Source organism: Lactuca virosa, chromosome 5 (assembly GCF_052849685.1).
Source record: "Lactuca virosa cultivar CGN04683 chromosome 5, Lactuca_virosa_CGN04683_v6, whole genome shotgun sequence".
Taxonomy (NCBI): domain Eukaryota; kingdom Viridiplantae; phylum Streptophyta; class Magnoliopsida; order Asterales; family Asteraceae; genus Lactuca; species Lactuca virosa.
The window spans coordinates 162,044,859-162,065,112 of NC_136430.1; the positions used below are offsets into that span (position 1 = coordinate 162,044,859).

The window sequence follows — 20,254 nt, forward strand, 5'->3', positions numbered from 1 at the left end:
TTCACCGTGGGGATCATTGATTCTATTTGTGAAGAAAAAGGATGTGTGATGCGTCTCACCGTTTGTGCATCGATTACCATAAGCTAAACAAATTAACGGTGAAGAACCGTTATTCACTTTCGATGATCTATAGTTTGTTTGATCAGCTTCATTGTGCATCTTGGTTCTCCGATTTTGATTTAAGGTCGGGTTATCATCAGATGAGGGTCAGGGACGAGGATGTACCAAATATGTCTTTCAGAACTCGTTATGGTCATTACGAGTTTGTGGTGATTCCGTTTGGGCACACCAACGCACCGACAACGTTCATGGATCTCATGAACTAGGCGTGTAGGATGATGTTGGACCGATTAATTATTGTATTTATTGATGATATCTTGGTCTATTCTAAGACCAAGTAGCAACATGAGGAGCATATAAGAGAGATTCTTGAGACCTTGATGAGGGAGAGACTTTTTGCAAAGTTCTCCAAATGTGATTTTGGTTGCACAAGGTGCAATTCTTGGGTCACCTGGTCAACCAGGATGGCATATTGGTCGATCCGGCCAAGATTGAGGCAACAATGGAGTGGGAGATTTCGAGGTCTCCATCTAAGATTCAGAGTTTCCTTTGGTTAGCAGGATATTACCGGAGATTCATCCAGGATTTCTCCAAGATGGTTGTTCCTTTGACCCGATTGATGAAGAAAAACGTTACTTTTTAGTGAGGCCTGAGAAGCAGGCGACATTTGAGATTTTAAGATAAATATTGTGTAAGGCTCCGATACTGACCCTCCCAAGGGTTTCGATGATTTTACGGTTTATTGCGATACGTCGATTATGGGTTTGGGTGTAGTACTTATGCAGAGGAGCCATGTGATTGTGTATTCTTTGAGGCATTTGAAGCATCACACGACGAATTATCCTACTCTTGATCTAGAGTTGGGGGCTATGGTTTTCGCCCTCAAGATTAGGCGACAATACTTGTATAGGGTCTGATGTACCATCTATACGAAACACAAGAGTTTGAAATATTTGATGGACAGCCGAACCTGAATATAAGGCAACACAGAAGGTTGGATGTAGTGAAGAATTATGTATGCGAGATTTTGTATCATCCTAGAAAGCCCAATGTAGTTGCTGATTCCTTGAGCCGCAAGGAGACTAGTGCTCCAATCAAAGACCTATGCTTAAGAATGATTATTACTTCAGAATTGTTGGATTTGATCAAGTAAGCACAAATTCAAGGGATAAATGATGAGAAATGAAAAAAAAAGATCATGGGATAGGGTTCTACATTTTCAAAGATAGTCGGGGTTTGTTGACTCAATGTGGCAGGGTTTGGGTTCCCGTTTCTGGTAGGGTTAGGCAAGCATTGCTGGAGGAACTGCACAATTCAAAGTTTTCAAACCCCAATGGTAAAAATATGTACATGGATTTGATACTTAGCTATCGGTCGCCCTGCATGAATAGGGAGATAGCTTGGTATGTGGAGTGGTACTTGACTTTATGGAAAGCCAAGACCGAACATTAGAGACCCCACAACAAGATGCAGCCGTTGGCCATTCCCATACAAAAATGGGATGAGATCGCCATTGATTTCATCACGAAGTTGCCAAGGATGGCATGTGGGGTTGACTCTATTTGGGTTATTGTCGACATGTTGACCAAGAGCGCCCACTTCATCCTGATTCAGGAGAGTTCATCTGTTGAGAAGTTAGTCGAGATCTACATCAAAGAGGTGGTTTCACCTCATGGGGTGTCACACCCCCAAACCAAAACGACAGAAACGTCTGGGGGCGGATGGAGTGACTTCATGTACAGTATCATAACAATTGAATAGTAATGAAAAATAGCAACACAAACATTCATACATTGAGATTTCAAGTATTACATTGTTTACAAAACTTAGTTGTTCAAAAGTTGAATACAAATAACTGAAAAGTAGAAAAAAAAACATAAGGTGACGACGCCGACCCTCAAGAAGGGTTGAGTACCTGTCTACTGGTTTCTTGAGAATACAAGTGATTTTGAAAAGTGTCAACAATTAAGTTGGTGAGTTCATAAGCATTTTTGCATAAAAAAGGTTTGTAAGTGTTTCGCGAAAGATGGTTTCGTATATTTCAATAAAATCTGATATTTTCTTTAATATGAACTAAAATTGAAAGTAATTCGTTTGTATCTTTTCGTTGTAAAGTAATAATGTATATTTCTAGAAAAATGCAGTATTTTCTTAAAGGTGAACTGTGGTCTTAAACCCTAAGACCACGATGGAAGTGAATATCGTACAGAAAATAGTATATAGTTTCATTTCTTTCAATAAAACTAATGAAGTGTATGCTTCCCGTAAACCAAATAGTTTCACTAATCTCTATGTGAGTTCTTAGAACCATGCTTGATATGACTGTTATGCCTGAACGATGTTCTTCAGGCGTCGGAGTTGGTAGACTTTTGTCACCCTAGACTTGTTGGTCTAACTGTAGCGAACAACTGAGATGTGGGGTTGTCAATCCCTTATAGATCTATACACAACAGTTTCTCTCTCCCTCCAGGAGACTCTGGTTATAACGCAGGACTTAAGGTGTACGTTAGGTAGGTACGGTGAAGGAAAGTCTCACAAGAGCATTAACAGATTTACGTGAACTATGACTCCCTTTTACTTGCAAAATAAGATAATTATGCCTTTAAATAATTATGTGTACTTTTGAAAAGTGTGGTTTGTGACCTCCAAACTATACCGATTATAGTTTATTATGTTTGTTTGTCAAGACAATTTATATAATCATATATATATATATATATATATATATATATATATATATATATATATATATATATAAGTTAACATGTCTAGATGTTTTAAAAGAATATATCATATAAACTTACATCTAACACAAGTATAAGAACTTTTAGTATGATAAAGACAATTTCTAGTTTTTGACTTTTTTGTCCATGTTTTTAGAAAAATTATAGCAAAATCACCGTAAGTCGAAATTTGGATCCGTAAACTTTGAGAGTTTAGAAATTGAGTCTACTTTGTTCATAATTTTTATTATAATTTTTAGTGGTTCAAACCGGTGTGAAAATGTTCATCATCACAGACTGGTCTGAAATCATTTCTGAAATGATAGGCAGTTTTGTAAAAATCGCCATAACATGTAGAAAAATCGTATGGATTCTTGTGAGTAGTCTTTAGAAAGGTATAAACCTAAACTATTTTCATATTGAACAGTTTTGAAAAATATTAAGTTTAAGATGGTCAAAACAGTCCTCGAATAGACCATAACTTTTCTGCTGAAAGCTGATGTTTAAGTTTAGATTATGTTTTGGTGTTATAACTTGTATTCCCCCCCTAAAAATTGAAGAAAACATGAAAATGTAGGGTTATGAACTCACCTTGAGTGGACTTATTAGTGGATAAAGAGATGAAGATGAAGATCCTCAAGCTTAGAACACTTGAAGATTGTTGAAGAACACTTGAAGATGGTATTACCCTATGGATAATAACACATATAAATGTGTGTAAATGTAACAAAACTAGTATGAATGTGTATAAAAACACTAGATTAACAAGGAATGCTTACTAAAAATCCTAGGAACCAACTTGGAGGGATGGATCTTTGGAAGACTTGAACTTGTTCTTGAGAGTATTATGGAGGAATGAAGAAGATGAAGTGAGAGATGAAGATGAAGAGAGAGGGGGAGAGGTGAACGGAATTTATAGCGAAGGTAGGGTGGTGGGGTGGGTAGGGGGTAAGGGGTGGGGTGAGGTGATGTTTGCATTGTTATATGTTGGGTAATGGTCTTAATACATGATGGTTAATGTTTTATGTTGGGAAAAGATGTAACAATCATGTCACTAAGTCAACTCTTCTTAAAAATCTAGGTAATTTATAAAAGTGGGGTAACTTTTATAAAAAGATGATATTCTTTATAAAAAGTGTGGTATTTTTATAAAGAAAATATGGTATAAATGATGTATAAATATTTAATTTGAATTATAAAAATTCAAATCGTTAATAAAATCATTATTATCAAAAATAATAATATGTTACACGAAAATTAGGTTGATCCCTAAATTTTTTTCGTTAAAAGTTGGGCGATTTAGGCCGGGTATGGAATTTGTCGTATTTGGTGACAAATTCACCAAAATTTTGTATTTGTAGCATTTGTTATTAATTTGTCATGTAGTGTAAGGATTATGAATTCGACTACATCGTGTTATGAATATTATTTATACTAAAACAATATAAAATTGAATTACCGAATTGTTACGATACTAACCTTATTTAGGGTTTATGTTCTATAATTTCATATAAGAGTGGTGCTTTGTATTATAACTTGTCAATCGTACATTGGACGCATTAGGGAATATCACAATTCACCTAAAGTTCTAATACAAGTTGAGTTGACCCGGTTGACTTTTGTTGACTTTGTTTGACCCAGAATTGACAGTTGTCACATGGGTTTATGGAGTGCCAGTTTCAGTTGTTTTCGGCCGATATGTCTGTTTTGCTTCTAGGTTCTAGAGTAAGTTTCTTGAGGAGTGGGTTATTCGATTGATTTTCAGTATTGCTTATCATCAACAAACTGATGGAAAGAGTGACCAGACCATATAGACTCTTCAATATATGCTTCGTGCATTTGTATTGGATTTCGGTGGGAGCCGGGATACTTACCGTTTTTAGCTAAGTTCTCCCACAATAATAGCTATCACGCCAGCATTGGCATGCCTCCCTTTGAGTTGTTGTATGGGAGGAAATATCGGACCCCAATTTGTTGGGGTGAGGTTGGTCAGCAAGTGATGGGGAGCACTGAGGTAGTGCTCAAGACTACATAGTTATTTCAGCAGGTGCGTGGTAGGCTTCAGACCATGCAGATCAGACAAAAGAGTTATGTCGACCGATGTCGTTCCAACCTTGAGTTTCAGGCTGGGGATTACGAGATTTTAAAAGTTTCGCCTTGGAAGGGTGTTATTCAGTTCCGGAAGCATGGCAAGGTGGGCCCCAGTTTCAGTGGCTTGTTTAGAATTATCTCCCGTATGGGCAAGGTTGCGTATCGATTGGATCTACCCGCCGAGCTTAGTCAGATCACTAACACATTTCATGTTTCTCAGTTACGGAAATGCTAGGCCGGTGACTCCGCAGTGGTTCTGTCGGATGATATTCAGGTTGATGAGCATCTGATCTATATGGAGAGACCACTTGCGATTCTTGACATAAGGAAGAAGACCTTGCGCAACAAGGTGGTAGGTTTGGTAAAGGTGCAGTGGCAACACCGGAAGGGTTCCGAATGGACTTGGGAACTCAAGGAAGAGATAAAGGAGCATTACCTTTAATTGTTTGCAGCAACGGATTTCGTAGACGCACTCTAATTCAAGTGGGGTAGAGTTGTAACACTTAGATTCTAGTACGAGTTCTTTATTAATATTTTGTTAAATTCGGGTGGGCACGACATGGTAGAAGGATTGCCAAGATGTGGTATCACTTGAGGAAAACATGCAGATCTTTGGGTCACCACAATGTGGTGACGACATTATGGAAAACCCTAAATTTTCGGGCTTTGAGCCCTATTTAATAGAAGTAATGGCTAGGGTTTCCCCCACCTTCATCCTCCATCACTTCCAAAGAAACCTTGATCAACCCTAGCTTCCCTTTAAAGTTCTTGACTCATTTTTTATGATTGTGCGATTTTGGAAGGAAGAAGAAGGAACTCTTGTGCATATATCAAGCAAGCAAATCGGTTCCACTCCTTGTATGCATCTCTTGGACTCCTTGTAAGACCTTAAGTTTCCATATTTTTGGTTCCCTTTTCATAGATCTAGGTTATTTAGCATGTTTTGTCTTATAAGTGAGATTTGGATGGTTAGATGAAATAAAGTTTGCAACTTTATGGCTCACCTTGGTCCCTTTGTCATTATATCTTCTCGATCTAGAAGTTTGATGAGTTTTGGAGCCATGTATGAGTTGTATATCATTTTCTCATTTTTTTTGACCAAGTTGGATGAAGGACATGCATGGGTCATGCATGTCCATAAATTTTAAAGTTTTATGGACCATTAGGGTCCCAAGAAGCTTACTGGAAACTATAAAAAAAAGGGCTTAACGGATTAAGGACTCAATCCATTCAGTTGTCCAAGTGTAGTGACCACGACGTGGCGAGAGGGTGCCAAGACGTGGTAAATGAAGGCTTCACAACTGTTTTTTATGGACTCTTCCACAGCGTGGTGGCATGCCTGCCACGGCGTCTAGACTCTGCCACGACGTAGTAGTGAATTTTGATGGTGAATGATTTGGATAGCCACGACGTGGCCATGGGTTAGCCACCGCTTGGAGACTTTTGACCATTGATTTTTTTTACCTGGTCGACTTTTTCTCAAATTGTTAGTTTTAGAGTGTTGACTAAGGTCTGACCTTGGGTGTTTCGTTATGTGGGTTGTAGCACTGGTTTCACGACTATACAAGATATGGTATATCTGATTTCGTGAGTGATGTGAGTTTCTCACTATACTGCGTAGGATGATAAATTGTCTTTGTGACTCTTTAATGCATGTTGGGCAGGCCCGTTATGTTTGGAAGGGCCTGTTATGTGAGCGGGGCATGATATGTGGGTGGGGCCCACTATGAGGGCGGGGCAGATTAGTCGTGTGGGCGAGACCGGATGTTATATACAATATGTGGTATTTTAGGTAACTCATTAAGCTTTGTGTTTATGGTTTCGTTTTTAAATGTTTCAGGTACTTCTGGTTCCAAGGGGAAGGGTCCGGTCTGATCGCACTGCGTCCCCCGAAGTTTATTTCCGCATAATCTATTTTGGTTTACTCTGATGTTTGAGAAATACATAATATTTTGGTCGGTTTTTTAGCAAATGATCGTATGGTTTTGGTGGTTTAAAAATGAAAATTTTTGCTAGTGTTTTGGGACGTTACACGAAAAATATAGCTTACAATCGGTTAAAAATTAAATACAGAAAAAGGTGTTTCTATGAATTGGAAAATTGATGTATTTGTCGCATAAGAAAATGCTTATCCTCTTTGTAATTCTAGCATTTTGCTATCTTTTAATGAATAAAATTTTATTGGTGTTCAAAAAAAACTTATAACTTCCAAATTCAAAATCTTTGAAGAATAGTTTAGTCTTCCCTCTAAAACAAAATCATATCCATAACCATTCATCTCTCTAATTTGCAAAACTCAAAGGAAACCCATAATAGTTTTAGTTCCTACTTTATAAACCAATATTAAATAGCCTTTACAAGTCAATTCAAGGTACTTAATTAGAAAATTTATACATGTAATTACTGCCTTAAATTTTTCGCAAACTTTGGCCTACTCCAACATAATATTTAATAATTAAAAATAATTAATTTTCAATAATGTAGTTTAAAGGTTTTATTGGTTTAACTTTTGTATAATTAATCAAACATCTTTGGCAACCTTAACTATAATGATTTCACCTACAAATCCTCATTTTGTGGATGTTACACATTAATTATGTTGTGCCATTTCTGTTAGCACCTATGGTGAGTTTTTCATCATGTATAGGGAAACATAGACTCTTAGTGACATTGTTTTCATGAATGACACAATCTATGTGCAATTAGAATACATTTATTTTGTCAATAATATAATATGATATAAGATTGGATTTTATTGAAGAACGTATTACAAGTGTCAAAATGTGTTATAAATACTTGAACATAACATGTTTATTATCATATAGGAACTATCTGAGCCTCTTTCATGCTCCAGGCATTTAAAGTAGAGATAGTCACACTTTGCGTGCCATTGTTAAATACATAGAGCTCAGCTTGTTCGTTAATCGCTAGCTTCGGATAAACTCTAGCGGTGATACAAGAAAGTCCTTTTCCACCAAAACTCTCAACAATCGAATGGTCTATCTGTAAGTTTATTAAAAAAAATATATATTAGACCCACATAATATAGTAAAAAAAAACATGAATATATGTTATAGGTCGCATTTATTTTTTCTTTCATTAAGCGTTATATAGATACTTCTTTGTCTAAATTTTATTTAAATAATATTTGGAAAATGATACACGTGAAGAAGAATTAAATGTCCTCGTACTTTTTCTTTCAATTTATCTTCAATCCATGTGAAATAATGACAAATGTCACATTTTGATAAAATTAATAATATTTTTAAGACATTTGTTATTATTTTTATATGGGTAAGAAGATAAATGGGAAGAAAAGTAGAAAAATATTTAATTTCTCATGAATCAAATGAGGTCATTTTTTTAATAAATTTTGACTTAATGAGGAAAAGCTTCATTTCCTTTACTTTAGTTATTAAATAACGATTTCTACAATATGTTAAAAAGAAACTTGAAAGTTTGCTTCCCCGGAATAAAATATAGCCAATATTAAATTAAATTATGTAAAGAACATTATAGTATCTAAGAAAGATATATATATATATATATATATATATATATATATATATATATATATATCACCTAGGAAAATACACAACGTAGGATTTACAAAGTCTATATTTTCATATACATAAGTGTAATGTACTATAACGAGGGTTTCAACTCTTATATTGGTTAAAGGTAGCTACTATGATGGTCAATAGGTATGGGCTAGATTACAGATCTTAATGATTAAGTGGATAAGTCTCAATTCAATGAGTTTCATTTGTTACTAGAGGGGGTTCAATTATTGACTGAGGTGGATAGATGGTGGTGGGAATTGGCAGATGATGGCATTTTTCTATTGAAGACCACCCGAATGTATTTAGAGCAGTTTACTAGATAGTGATAATGGCATGGTATGGAATCTTTAGCTTCCTAGGAAGGTTAGTGAGGAATCATTATGGATCATTTGCCCCTAAGAATGAATTTGGTTGCGAAATGAGTGATTATTCCTTCAAAATTATGTTTTTAAGTCAGATGGATACCGAAAATTTAGAGCATTTATTTGGGGCTTGTGATATTGTTGCTCGTACGTGGACTTTTGCTTGTCGATTCCTGGGGATTCAGGTCTCGTCGACCCTCTCGCATTTGGTTTTGTTGGTTTGGTCGGACTCGTTGTCTTTGTCGAGGTGAAGATGTCAGGTGGTAATTCAAACAACATGGTGGGTTTTATGGAGATATTGGAATGACTTAGCGTTTGGTAGTGTGAGCATTCGTAAGGAGATTATTTTTGATTTTTGGATAGATTATTCCTTTTTGTGATTTTCTGGTAGAAATCGTAATTTTCATATTTCTTGGACGGGTTGGATTCAAAACCCTTTACTTTCCATGAAATCTCCTTTTTCTCTAGCATCTTGATAGTTCTTTTGAATAAATAGTTTTTCAGAAAAATGAGGGTTTTAAGAATATAGGATAGTAAGATGCTTAAAACGATGATATGTAATATATGGGGTGCAATGGATTGAAGAATAATGGTTTTGGTATAATAACATGTATTATTTGGAGACGTTTAAAATTTTGTATATTAAATTAAATGTTTGGAAATAAAAGTATTAAACAATTTCTAAAGAAGTGAGTTTTTATGTAAGAACATATATAGTTAATTAATGAGATTCGACTTATCAATGGAAGATAAGAAGTAGATTGTCGGAAATTAACAGGATAAATTGCAATATTTTCTTTGTCCTATATTGATCGGTGGAAGAACTAAAAGCGGATTTAAATGGTTTATTTAGGCTTAGTCCTTTAATTGCTTTAGTGGAGGTTAAGGGATTGACCATGCTCACATATAAGCTTAGTCGCCTTATGGACTTGAGCTTTCCGAAATAATAGCCTTCACCGGTCCATGTTTTTTGGCAGCCTTAGGTTTTCTACGACCATGTTTTTGGCAGCCTTCTAGGGTTTTCATGACTATACATACAACACTCCTGAAGTCTTATTCTTCACCCCAACATGAAAACTTCCCAGAGGGTCACCCATTTCAAAATTTCTCTCGCTCGATCACGCTTTACCATAGAGTTCTTATGGGATATGTTGTCCACACGACTATAAAACATATAGTGTTAGGGAAGGTACCCACATCATTATAAGGAATATTTAGTTCTCATTCCCAATCGATGTGGGGTCCGATGAAAGTAGATATCCACGTTCACCATGATTTATAGGATTCGACGTCCTTGTCAAACACATCAACATGTTCCCTAGCTCTAATACCATCTACAACATCCCCTAAGTACACATATAATAATATTGGTCACATTAAGAATTCCCTATCTGAAAGCAATTTATAAACTAGAAAAGTTAAGGGCTTTGAGCAAAGAGTCTACGGGTGTGTTTGGTACAGAGAAATGGAAGTGATCCATTTCTTTTGTTTGTTTATCATTAGAAATGAAACCTTGAGAAATAAAATACTTCCAATTCCACCTTTTTTATTCTCTACTTAAAATAGATAGAATGAGAGGATTGAAAATTTAAGCATAACATTTCTCAATTAAGAAAACTTGGAGAAATGCAAAAAAGGGCGGAGAAATGGAAAACGATACGTCTTGTATCATCTCCATCCTACCCTCTCCCTGTTGTGATTTTTGGCTACTCCTTTACTAATCAATTTTGATATAGCATCATCATATTAGTGCAATTGGTTTCTTCCTCTTTGTCTTCTCATATTCTTTGTCCCTCTTCGTCATTGGAGAAACTAAAGAGTTTGAGAACAACCTCTAAAGCATTCTTAAAACTAAAGGGATTCAACATTAGATTAAATAGTCATATCGCATGTACCAATTTCTCAATCGCTAAGAGTTTATTCTATTAAGGGAGAATGCCTATTGACAATAAAAGTTGTCAATGGATCTCCCATTTTTTCTATTGTTTAAGACATTTTTACATCTCAAAGGCTACATGGATATTGATCTATAACATGTGAATATTTCATTACTTTGTACCTGGTAATAGATCATGATAACAAGGATGTGGGAGTTAATGTTTGTTAGATTACACATAACATTTTTTATGGAATTCCTCAATGAACTTGTATCCCATGTCTTAAGCAATTAGACATTACATTCAATTTGTTTTACGAATAGAGACGAATATGTTGATACATCACTAAACTTACGCAACCAATCAACTAAATGTTGAGACGACTGAGAGGGATGTCAAGATACTAGTCTCGAAAGGAAAAAATTATGATCTGAAGATGGTGACAGTTGTTTCTAAGCCATGTGTTCTTGGCAAACAGAAAAAAGTTACTTTTGAAAATAGAGGCAATCAACTGAAGTCTGGGAAGTTGGATTTAACTTATTTAGGTGTTTATGGTCCCACTTTAATCTTTTTAAGGAGAGGATCTCAATATCATACAAGACCTATCACTTCTCAAGATATAGACATAAGTTCTGAAAGCAGTGGGAACTCCGATAAACCTTGAGATAGTGGCAACATAGGTGATAGCGGTTTAGAGGGTGAAGTTGTAGATGATGCAAAGATCGAACCTCCTACTATCCAAAGATCCACTAGAGAATGAAGTACTCCAACTAGGTACTATCCATAAGCTATTTACTTGTTGATGTTTGAGAATTATGTACACGAGTCAAAACCAGAGGCCTTAAGGATGAAAGATTCCACATAGTAGGAGAAGACCATGGAAGACGATTTGAGCACACTACATAATGGACAGAGATTTTGGGTTAAGGATGAGATAGATGATAGTAAGACACGTAAGGTAGAGGTTGATTCTACAATTGCAAAGATGACAACAATCAGATCAATCTTATATATAATAGCCTTTAAAGATCTCAATATAAGGGAGATAGATATGAATAAACATATGCTCCTTGATAACCTAGCAGATGACATCTACAAGGAAAAGCTAGAAAGTGCTCTTACAGTTGATAATAAAACGTCTGTGTCGAAGAAAAGAAACGTTTGTATGACATGTAAGAATTAGTACTTCAAGTTTGATAATTTCATGAAGAGGAGCGGGCATTGGAGATTTCAGGTGGATCATTGTTATTACCTAGAAAATTTTAGCTCCTCCAACATAATCCTCATGTTGAATGTTGATGTCATGTTAACTGTTGGTTCCGACATGCTGAATATCAAAAAGCTTAAGATACATTTGTGCAGAGCGTTCAAGATGGTGAACCAAGGGGCTACTAACTTGATGAAAGTCCTTAGTACGGTGATCTCAGCACATGAATATACCAAGGTAGTTACCACTAAGAAGTTGAATTTGTGCATGTCTTCAACTGTACTTCAAGGATTTTAAGGAATGTGTTTGGCAGTTAAGAGAATGATTAAAGAATGATGGAGAATTGAATGGAAGATGAAAACTAAGTTTCTTAATCCTTTAAGTGGAGATTTTTGAGATGTGAAGACTTGAACAAAGTTTCTCTTGGTATGCAAAGGTGCTCTTGGTGCACAAAGTTGCTCTTGGTGCGCAAGGGTGCTCTTGGTGAGAAAATATGCTCTTGGTGCGCAAATGTGCTCTTGGTGCATAAAGGTGTTATTAGTGTTAAAATGTGCTCTTGGTGAGAAAATATGGTATTGGTGAGCAAAGGTGCTCTTGGTAAGAAAATATGCTCTGTTAGTGATTCAAGAATGCGTTGTTAGTGAAGTACTCAATGAGAATGTGATCCTAGTATCTATTTACATGTGCTCCTATGATGCGTTGGGGTAGACATGTTGCACTCCTATGTGCATGGCATGTGGCCATGCACATCTTTGAAGGTTGAAGATTCTAGAAGAACTTGCATGGTATCATGTGATTGGTTGAGAATTAGGGCATCCACTTCATGGGTTAATTATGGATGGGCATAGCCATCAGAATTAGGGTTTCCCATCTTTTCCCATAAATAGGCACATGCCCCTTCATTATTCCTTGTGCCAATTTTTGTGAGTGTGTTCAAGAGATCAATCACTGTCAGGTTGAGAGCATATCCTATGGAGTTGTTTATAAGCAAGATAAATTCTTTTGTTTGAGAGCTCAAGTGAGTTGTAACCTTTTGTGAGTGATTGTAATTGTTCTTAGAAGTTAACAAAATACACTCCCTTGTTTGTTTGTGGATGTAGGTCAGATTGACTGAACCACGTTAAATTTTTTGTTTAGTTTTTGTAGTTTTTTAGATTATTTTTTGTGTTTTATCGAATTCGTTTATCGTTGGTCTAAAGTGCTTAACTTGCTTTATTCAATACCCAATATAATCAATATATTATTCTAAGATCGAGTTATAGAGCCATTTAATAAAGTAATATAAAATAAGAAAAAGGAAATTGCAAATGAACTTGCTGCAGTTGAAAGTCTTTTGGCCAAAAATAATGACATTCCCTCTGTGTCATTTGCAATGAGATATTGAAAGGCAAAATAGCCACCAATGTAGATGCTATTATACAAATCAAGCATTATATATATATTTTTGGAACCAAGGGGTATATAACGTACCAAACTTCTTAGTCGGATCTTCTCATGGAGGGGGTCCAAATCAAGGAAAGCTCCATAGATGCTTTTGTCTACATCCTGTGCAATTGAAGACCTGTTTTCATAGCATAAGTAAGCTTTCTAATGATTTTGACATGACAAATTATTTCATATTTCACATTTGACCTAATTTATGTAGAAATGATATTCCAAAAAAACATATAGTGTTGTGTCCCTCTCTAGGACTAAAGTATACAACATTTTTAAGATAACAAAAGTAACAAACACATTTATTTTCAGAAGTTTTTGTAATAGTGCATATAATAGTTATCAGCTTTTACCAATCTGCATACCAATTTTTCATTATTTCATCATGTATAATTTACAAATTATGCAACTATGAAGTATCATTGCATATTATGTATAAAAAACCACTTTGTTACATACATCATGTAATAGGTTCAAGAGTAAATTACACGAATGGTCCCTATGGTTTGGGGTAATTTGTATGTTTGGTCTCTAACTTATTTTTTAACTCGTAAGGTTTATACTGTTTGTTTTTGTTGCGCACTTGGTCCTTGTCTTACCTAAAAAGACTATTTTGCCATTGATTTTTTAATTTATTTAAATAAACACACCCCAATCTCACTTTCACCTCACCATACCTTACCTACCCCATCTTATTTAAATAAATTAAAAAATCAACGGCAAAATAGTCTTTTTAGGTAAGACAGAGACCAAGCGCGCAACAAAAACAAACTGTAGGGACCTTTTGAGTTAAAAAAATAAGTTAGGGATCAAACGTGCAAATTATCGAAACCATAGGGATCATTAGTGTAACTTACTCTAGTTTAAAATACAGTACATGTTTAACCTTATGTTTTTTTTTTTATAAATATACTGTATTAATTAATGTATTAATATGTTAATCGGTTAAAAGATTAGGGGCTAACCTGCTTTGATCACTGCACATTAGTACAAGGAACTTGTTAGGACCTTTAAAAACTCGAAAAAAAACGGCAGTTTGTTCAGTCAAGTTCTTTGAAGCCAAAATTAGCAAACCGAATGGGCCAAACCTCCCACTGATAGACGCATTCTTTTGTGAACAAAGAATTTGGGGATCGATAGCTTCTGAATCTATCAGTTCAATTTCGCTCAAATTCGTCAAACTAAAAGACACTTCAACATCAGCCTGAAAGACAAGTTCCATTACATGATGATTAGTAAAACGATATGTCGTAATATTAAAGGACTTCATTCACGCACCTGTGATGCAGTGATGCTTGGTATTTTGAGTAGCACACTGCCCGGAAGTTCTCTGTTTGTGATATTAAATCGTTTTGTACGTAGTTTATGTATTTCATCCACCGGCCACTGTACCAACTGTTTCCGATTACTGCTAATCCAAATGCTCCTAGGAAATGACTGAAAAAATAAAAATGTTATAGAGACTTTATTGTATGCATGTCCGAATTGACCATACTTTTATTACATGGGAACATAACTATAATAGATAGCATTGGAGAAGTTTTTTTGTGATATTAGGACATCTTTTGCATAGACTATGCAAGATAGAGATCTAGTGAGTGTCACTTTCATCAATTCCAACTTTTTGTGTTGGGTAACATTGTGCGAGTCGGAATCCAGTGTATGAAAAAAGTAGAATGGGCTGAAAATATTTACCTGAAGGCCAGACCACCCTTTCTTGACATCATCTGATTGACTATCACCTTCATTAACCCATCCCCATAACACCCTTCTCTGATTCGCACTATCATAAAATGATTTTGAAGCATAAAACCTTCCATAATCATACTGAAACTGCGTGTTACTAACCATGAAGTCATTACCAATGACAAAAAATTGATCTTTTATTGGATCATAATTCCCGATTACATAATACTCTCGGTTATTGAAGCTTGCTTTGAGAACATGAATTGTGTTATTCCCTTCAAAAGATGTGTCAAGACCCTTTTTGTCACCACTACTAACGGGATAAAAGTCGGGACATTCCCACATACCCGTTTTACTAGAAAAATATAAAGGATTTTTGGATCGAGTCCAGCTTGTACCATTTCTACTATGGTACAATAGTGCGGTTCCATGCCCATTGATCTCACTTCCGATCACAATCCTCCATTTTCCATCAGGGCCGATCCAAGCCGTTGATGGATCTCGAAATTGTCCCGGTTTAATGTCATCAATTGGGGTTAGCAAAGGGTTACCCGACCATTTTATCCAGTCTTTTAAAAGAGGGTCGGAGAGGTTTTTGGGGATGGCCAGGTTCTGAACCTGACTGTTGTTTAGGTCTTGTCCGGTGTATAGAATTATGGGCTGAGGCCCAGGTAGGATAGTGGTTGAACCCGACAAACAGCCATTGATGTCATATGGTTCTTTTGGACTTAGAGCGGGTTCAAGAAGAAACCAGTTCAGAAGATCATATGAAATGGAATGACCCCATGATATATTACCCCAGAGTGGACCATATGGGTTGTATTGGTAGAATAGATGATAAACTCCATTGAAGTACATTGGACCTTCAATATGCATGAATAGAAATACAAAAGTATTTAGAAAATGTATGGTGATCAAAGTATGACTTTTTTTCTTCGATGAAAGTATAAGACTTACCATTAGGATCTGTAAATTCAACAGCAAGCGGTCCAGATTGATATATCATGAATGTATTCAAGATGAACAAATGATCAGTACATATCAAAAGGTTAAATATTTATTTATCTTATTATTTCATCTTTTTTCATAATGTATCTAGCTAACAAGCAACTACGTTTCAATCTAGAAACCAGAAGATGAAACTAACATTAATCGGTATCAATGTGAAACATTTTTTGCATATATACTAAAGTTATGTCTGGCACGGTAACGCTTTATCAATTAATTATCTTAAATAATATAAACAAAATTCTATTAGTTAAATCCAATGCTTTATGTTTTAATACAACAATTAATATTTCGACTACCTTAGCTAGTAGAGTTGTGAAATTTCTATAAAATAAAATTTATGGTTCAAAACCTCACATACACAATATATCCATAAATTATATAGCCCATGAAGTAATTTGGTAAATATTTTTAAAACTATACCTATTTGGTAAATAAAATTTTAAAACATGCCTATTTGTTAAAAAAACAATAAAATAAAATAAAATAAAAACTCTAGTTCAACTAGCTTTTCTTTTCATGTTTATTAAGTGTGAAGATTTATAAATAATTTATCACCATACATTTCTTCATCCAAGCATATGATGCTACACACTTTGAAGTTGTAGACTACATACAATTCATTGAGCTGTTATATTATATACCGATAGAACCAGTTATAAGGGTTTAGTTACTAAGAAATATTAACTTACATATCTTTAAACATATAAATAAATAAATAAATAATAATTAAAAAAAAAAAGGAGTAATGATTTGATTACTAAAATACGTTGTGTTTTTTCAGAACTTTTCCTAATAAAAATATCAGGATTTATATATATATATATATATATATATATATATATATATATATATAATAGCATATACTGTCTTTAAAAATTGACTACATATAGTAAATTTTGAAATGATGTTTTATACGTCTCTACTTGGTAATACAATTCCAGAGGTAACGTTAGAGAAAATCAGAAAATATATACCGTTGATCCAGTTTTTGGGAGGCTGGAAATGGAAACCAGTCCTGTAAGGCTGCAACTCGTCTGTAGGTGAATATGCATGAACTCCAACACCATTCAGAACCCAAACTAAACAAAGAGAAAGGACCCAAACGCAAAGAAGTTCTTTTACCCATATTTTCAAGCACATTGCTCAGTATTAAAATGGCAATTTCAATAACTCTTCCAAATGATCATTGATGAGAAAAAGAACGGAGAATTATGTGGTTACGTCGTTTAGTGTCGATATATGTATGACTTGTATTTATAATCAGTAAACGAAGAAGTAAAAGAGAATTTTGATTACTCCCAGTCCCTAGATGGACAAATATCACCCACAATGAATGCGCTTCATCTTAATTATATTGGAAGAAGGAACCAGTCGTTGTCAAATACTTTGGTGGTCACACTCATAATGCATAAAAAAACAATGCTTCAGCCCTTTCTGACTTTTTACACTCATAGTGTAGAAGTTTAAAATAAGTGACACCATTAAATTTAAATGAATGTTGAAACCAGTCAAACTTTAAATTGATTTTTGTAACTTTTACACAATAAAAAACTACGGCCCGCATGAACAGGTCACGAAAATGGGACTTAGGGTGTGTTCGGCAAAACTAGCTGGTAGCGGGTAGCTTGTGGCAGGTAGCGGGTATTAAATGCTACATGAAGTATCATTTGAATTTGGAACGTTTTGATTAAACTAAACGTTAGAAATCTATAGTGTCAAACGAGGCTTTCTGTTTTAAGCGGAGCGTTTTCTCAAACGCTAGAAGCTAAAAGCTCTCAAACGCTCCAAAACGCTCTGTGCCGAACACGCCCTTAGTAAGACACAATCTACATTATCCTTCTACTTTTATTCCTACATATCTTCCTATCCATTTAAAATGATGACAAATATACTAAAATATTATTAATCTTATCCAAATATGACACATGTCACCATTTTATATTGGTAAGAAGATAAATAGGAAGAAATTATAGGAGAATATTTAATTTTCTCATCTACAATTTCCTCCATTTAAAGCTTCAAATTCAACATTTTCAATTTTTGGGGTGATTTCGATGATATACGTCAAACACATGATGTGTATGGTCACATGATGTGTATGGTATGACTCGTTGTAAGACCCATCTATTTTATGGGTTAATTTTTTTAAAAAAAAAATGCTAAATAATGAATTGTTATAATGGAAATGTTTTTTTATCTTTTAAATTTAAACAAATAATTTAAATAAAAAAAACTAATAAGCTTTAATTTTGAGAAATTTGAAATTAAAAAGTAATTCATTAATGAAATTGATATCTATTTATTACTATATTTATTGCAATTATTATATTAAAATATTATGTGAAATTTAATAAAATAAAAAAACTCATAAAATGACATGTGGAAAAAAATTAAATTAAAATAACAACAAAATGACATTTGACAAATTGAATGAAAATGTGACAAATGGCAAAAAAATCATTCATTTATTAAAAAGGATTATCATTTATTTTAAATATGTAAAATTTTAGTTGTGTACGCCAAAGTGATTCGTATAAGAACAACTTCTAACTTAAAATTTATGAAATACCATTACGAATTCTTCTTTATAGCATGTTTCAATTTTGTGTTTTGCTTTCACTCTTCCTCAAAAACTATCCTTCTTTTTCAGTGACTAGTGGCTACACTAGGTATGAGAGTTAAAACTAAAAAACCGTCCCCGTATCGGGTTTGTTAATTGGTCTTCTCTGGCTTTCAAGTAATTTGTTTTTGGAGATTTCGGGTTCAGTTAGACCGGGTTTAAGAATAGGAACTAGTTTTAAGACAGAATTGGTTTAATACCGGGTTGGGATTTTATGATGCTGATTTTTTACCTATGTATATTTGATACATTGTATCATAAGGCCTCATAAAAAATAAATAAAAAATAAAAAAACTTCTTGAATCAGGCTACTAAATCATTAACGTGTCCTAAGAGTCTTTCCCTTTTATTTTAGAATAAATTATTGAAATTATCTTATGGTTTGGTCAAAATTGCACGTTTGCTCCCTAATTTTTTTGCATTCGGATCGTCACTATGGTTTGATTTGTTGTGCTTTTCGTCCCCATGGTTCGGTAAAAATTATATGTTTGGTCTCTAACTTTATTTATGTAAGGGACGAAAAATGCAACAAAATCAAACCATAATGACGATCCGAATGCAAAAATTAATGTTAGGGATTAAGCGTGCATTTTTGACCAAACTATAGGGCCGAATTCAGTAATTACTCTTTATTTTATTTTATTTTATTTTATTCTTTCGTTAAGTAGTATTTATTTACCAAATGGGCTTTGGTCTAGCAGTAAGAAATGACTCTCTCAAATAAGAGGTCATGAGTTCAAGTCTCATTAGGAGACAGATGTAATGTTTAGGATTAACTTAGAAGTACGATAGTTTGCCGTTTAAAAAAAAAAAAAAAAAAAAAAACTAGTATTTATTTATTTATAATGGTAGAAGCTCCCCTAATATATATTTACACATTTATATAAAATAAAAATCAACATGAATGATACCAATTTTTATTTTAACAAAATTACATCATTACTCTTTGCTTATTATTTATATTTCTCTAACCGAATAAGGTTCATCAAGCGCAAACCCCAAATGCACGTTCTGCATCTTTTGTACTATAGACTTTAATGGAAATTATGCACATTCTCATTCATACTTGACGATAGTGATGTCAAGGGTCAACGACTTCTTGATTGTCTATACTAGTAAATGTGTTGTCGAACGCGATAGACCCAAACCAATTCCAAAGTTCAAACAACAAAATTCTTGGTTTTTCGGGTCCATACAGGGCTAAAACCTGAAACCGGCCCCAAGTACCAAATTCTGATTCCGACCGGTTTTATATCCACTTTATACGATCCGATACCCATAAATGTTTGTTTTATACTGGTCCAGTTCTTGGGTTTTATATAATCCATCAGTTTCAGTTTCTGGATCCGAGTCCAGTTGGGTCGGGTCCAGATGTAAGTGAAAAACAGATTGAGGCGTGAAATTTGAAGACGTTTGAAGTAAATATTTTGTAAACTATCTGAACTAAAAAACAAAAATAATGCATGTCGATCATCACGGGCATCTCGGAGCTAGTGCGGAGGTGGGGAAAAACATTGTGAAAATAATCAAGTTGCCTTTTGATTTGTGGAGCCCAACTTACATCATTTTTTAATATGGATGATTTCACCACATCTCTAGAATGGTTTTACAACGTCCAAT

At 34.4% G+C, this 20,254-nt stretch overlaps 1 protein-coding gene across 2 annotated transcripts in view; it reads right to left on the reverse strand.

The window, feature by feature from the left end:
* Positions 1-17,335, reverse strand: part of LOC145117809 (beta-fructofuranosidase, insoluble isoenzyme CWINV1-like) — a 31,639-nt gene extending 14,304 nt beyond the window's left edge. The window contains exons 1-7 of one of the 2 annotated variants that reach the window (XM_079054139.1): positions 16,989-17,334; positions 15,961-15,969; positions 15,013-15,866; positions 14,596-14,754; positions 14,283-14,521; positions 13,354-13,444; positions 7,610-7,877 (exon numbers count right to left, since the gene is read on the reverse strand). In XM_079054139.1, coding sequence (XP_078910265.1) covers positions 7,692-7,877; positions 13,354-13,444; positions 14,283-14,521; positions 14,596-14,754; positions 15,013-15,866; positions 15,961-15,969; positions 16,989-17,154 — 1,704 coding nt within the window. In that variant the 5' untranslated portion in view covers positions 17,155-17,334 and the 3' untranslated portion in view covers positions 7,610-7,691. Of the gene's footprint in view, positions 1-7,609; positions 7,878-13,353; positions 13,445-14,282; positions 14,522-14,595; positions 14,755-15,012; positions 15,867-15,960; positions 15,970-16,988 lie in introns of those variants that run through there. The other variant, XM_079054140.1, reaches the window with a different exon arrangement.
* Positions 17,336-20,254: the final 2,919 nt, after the last annotated feature.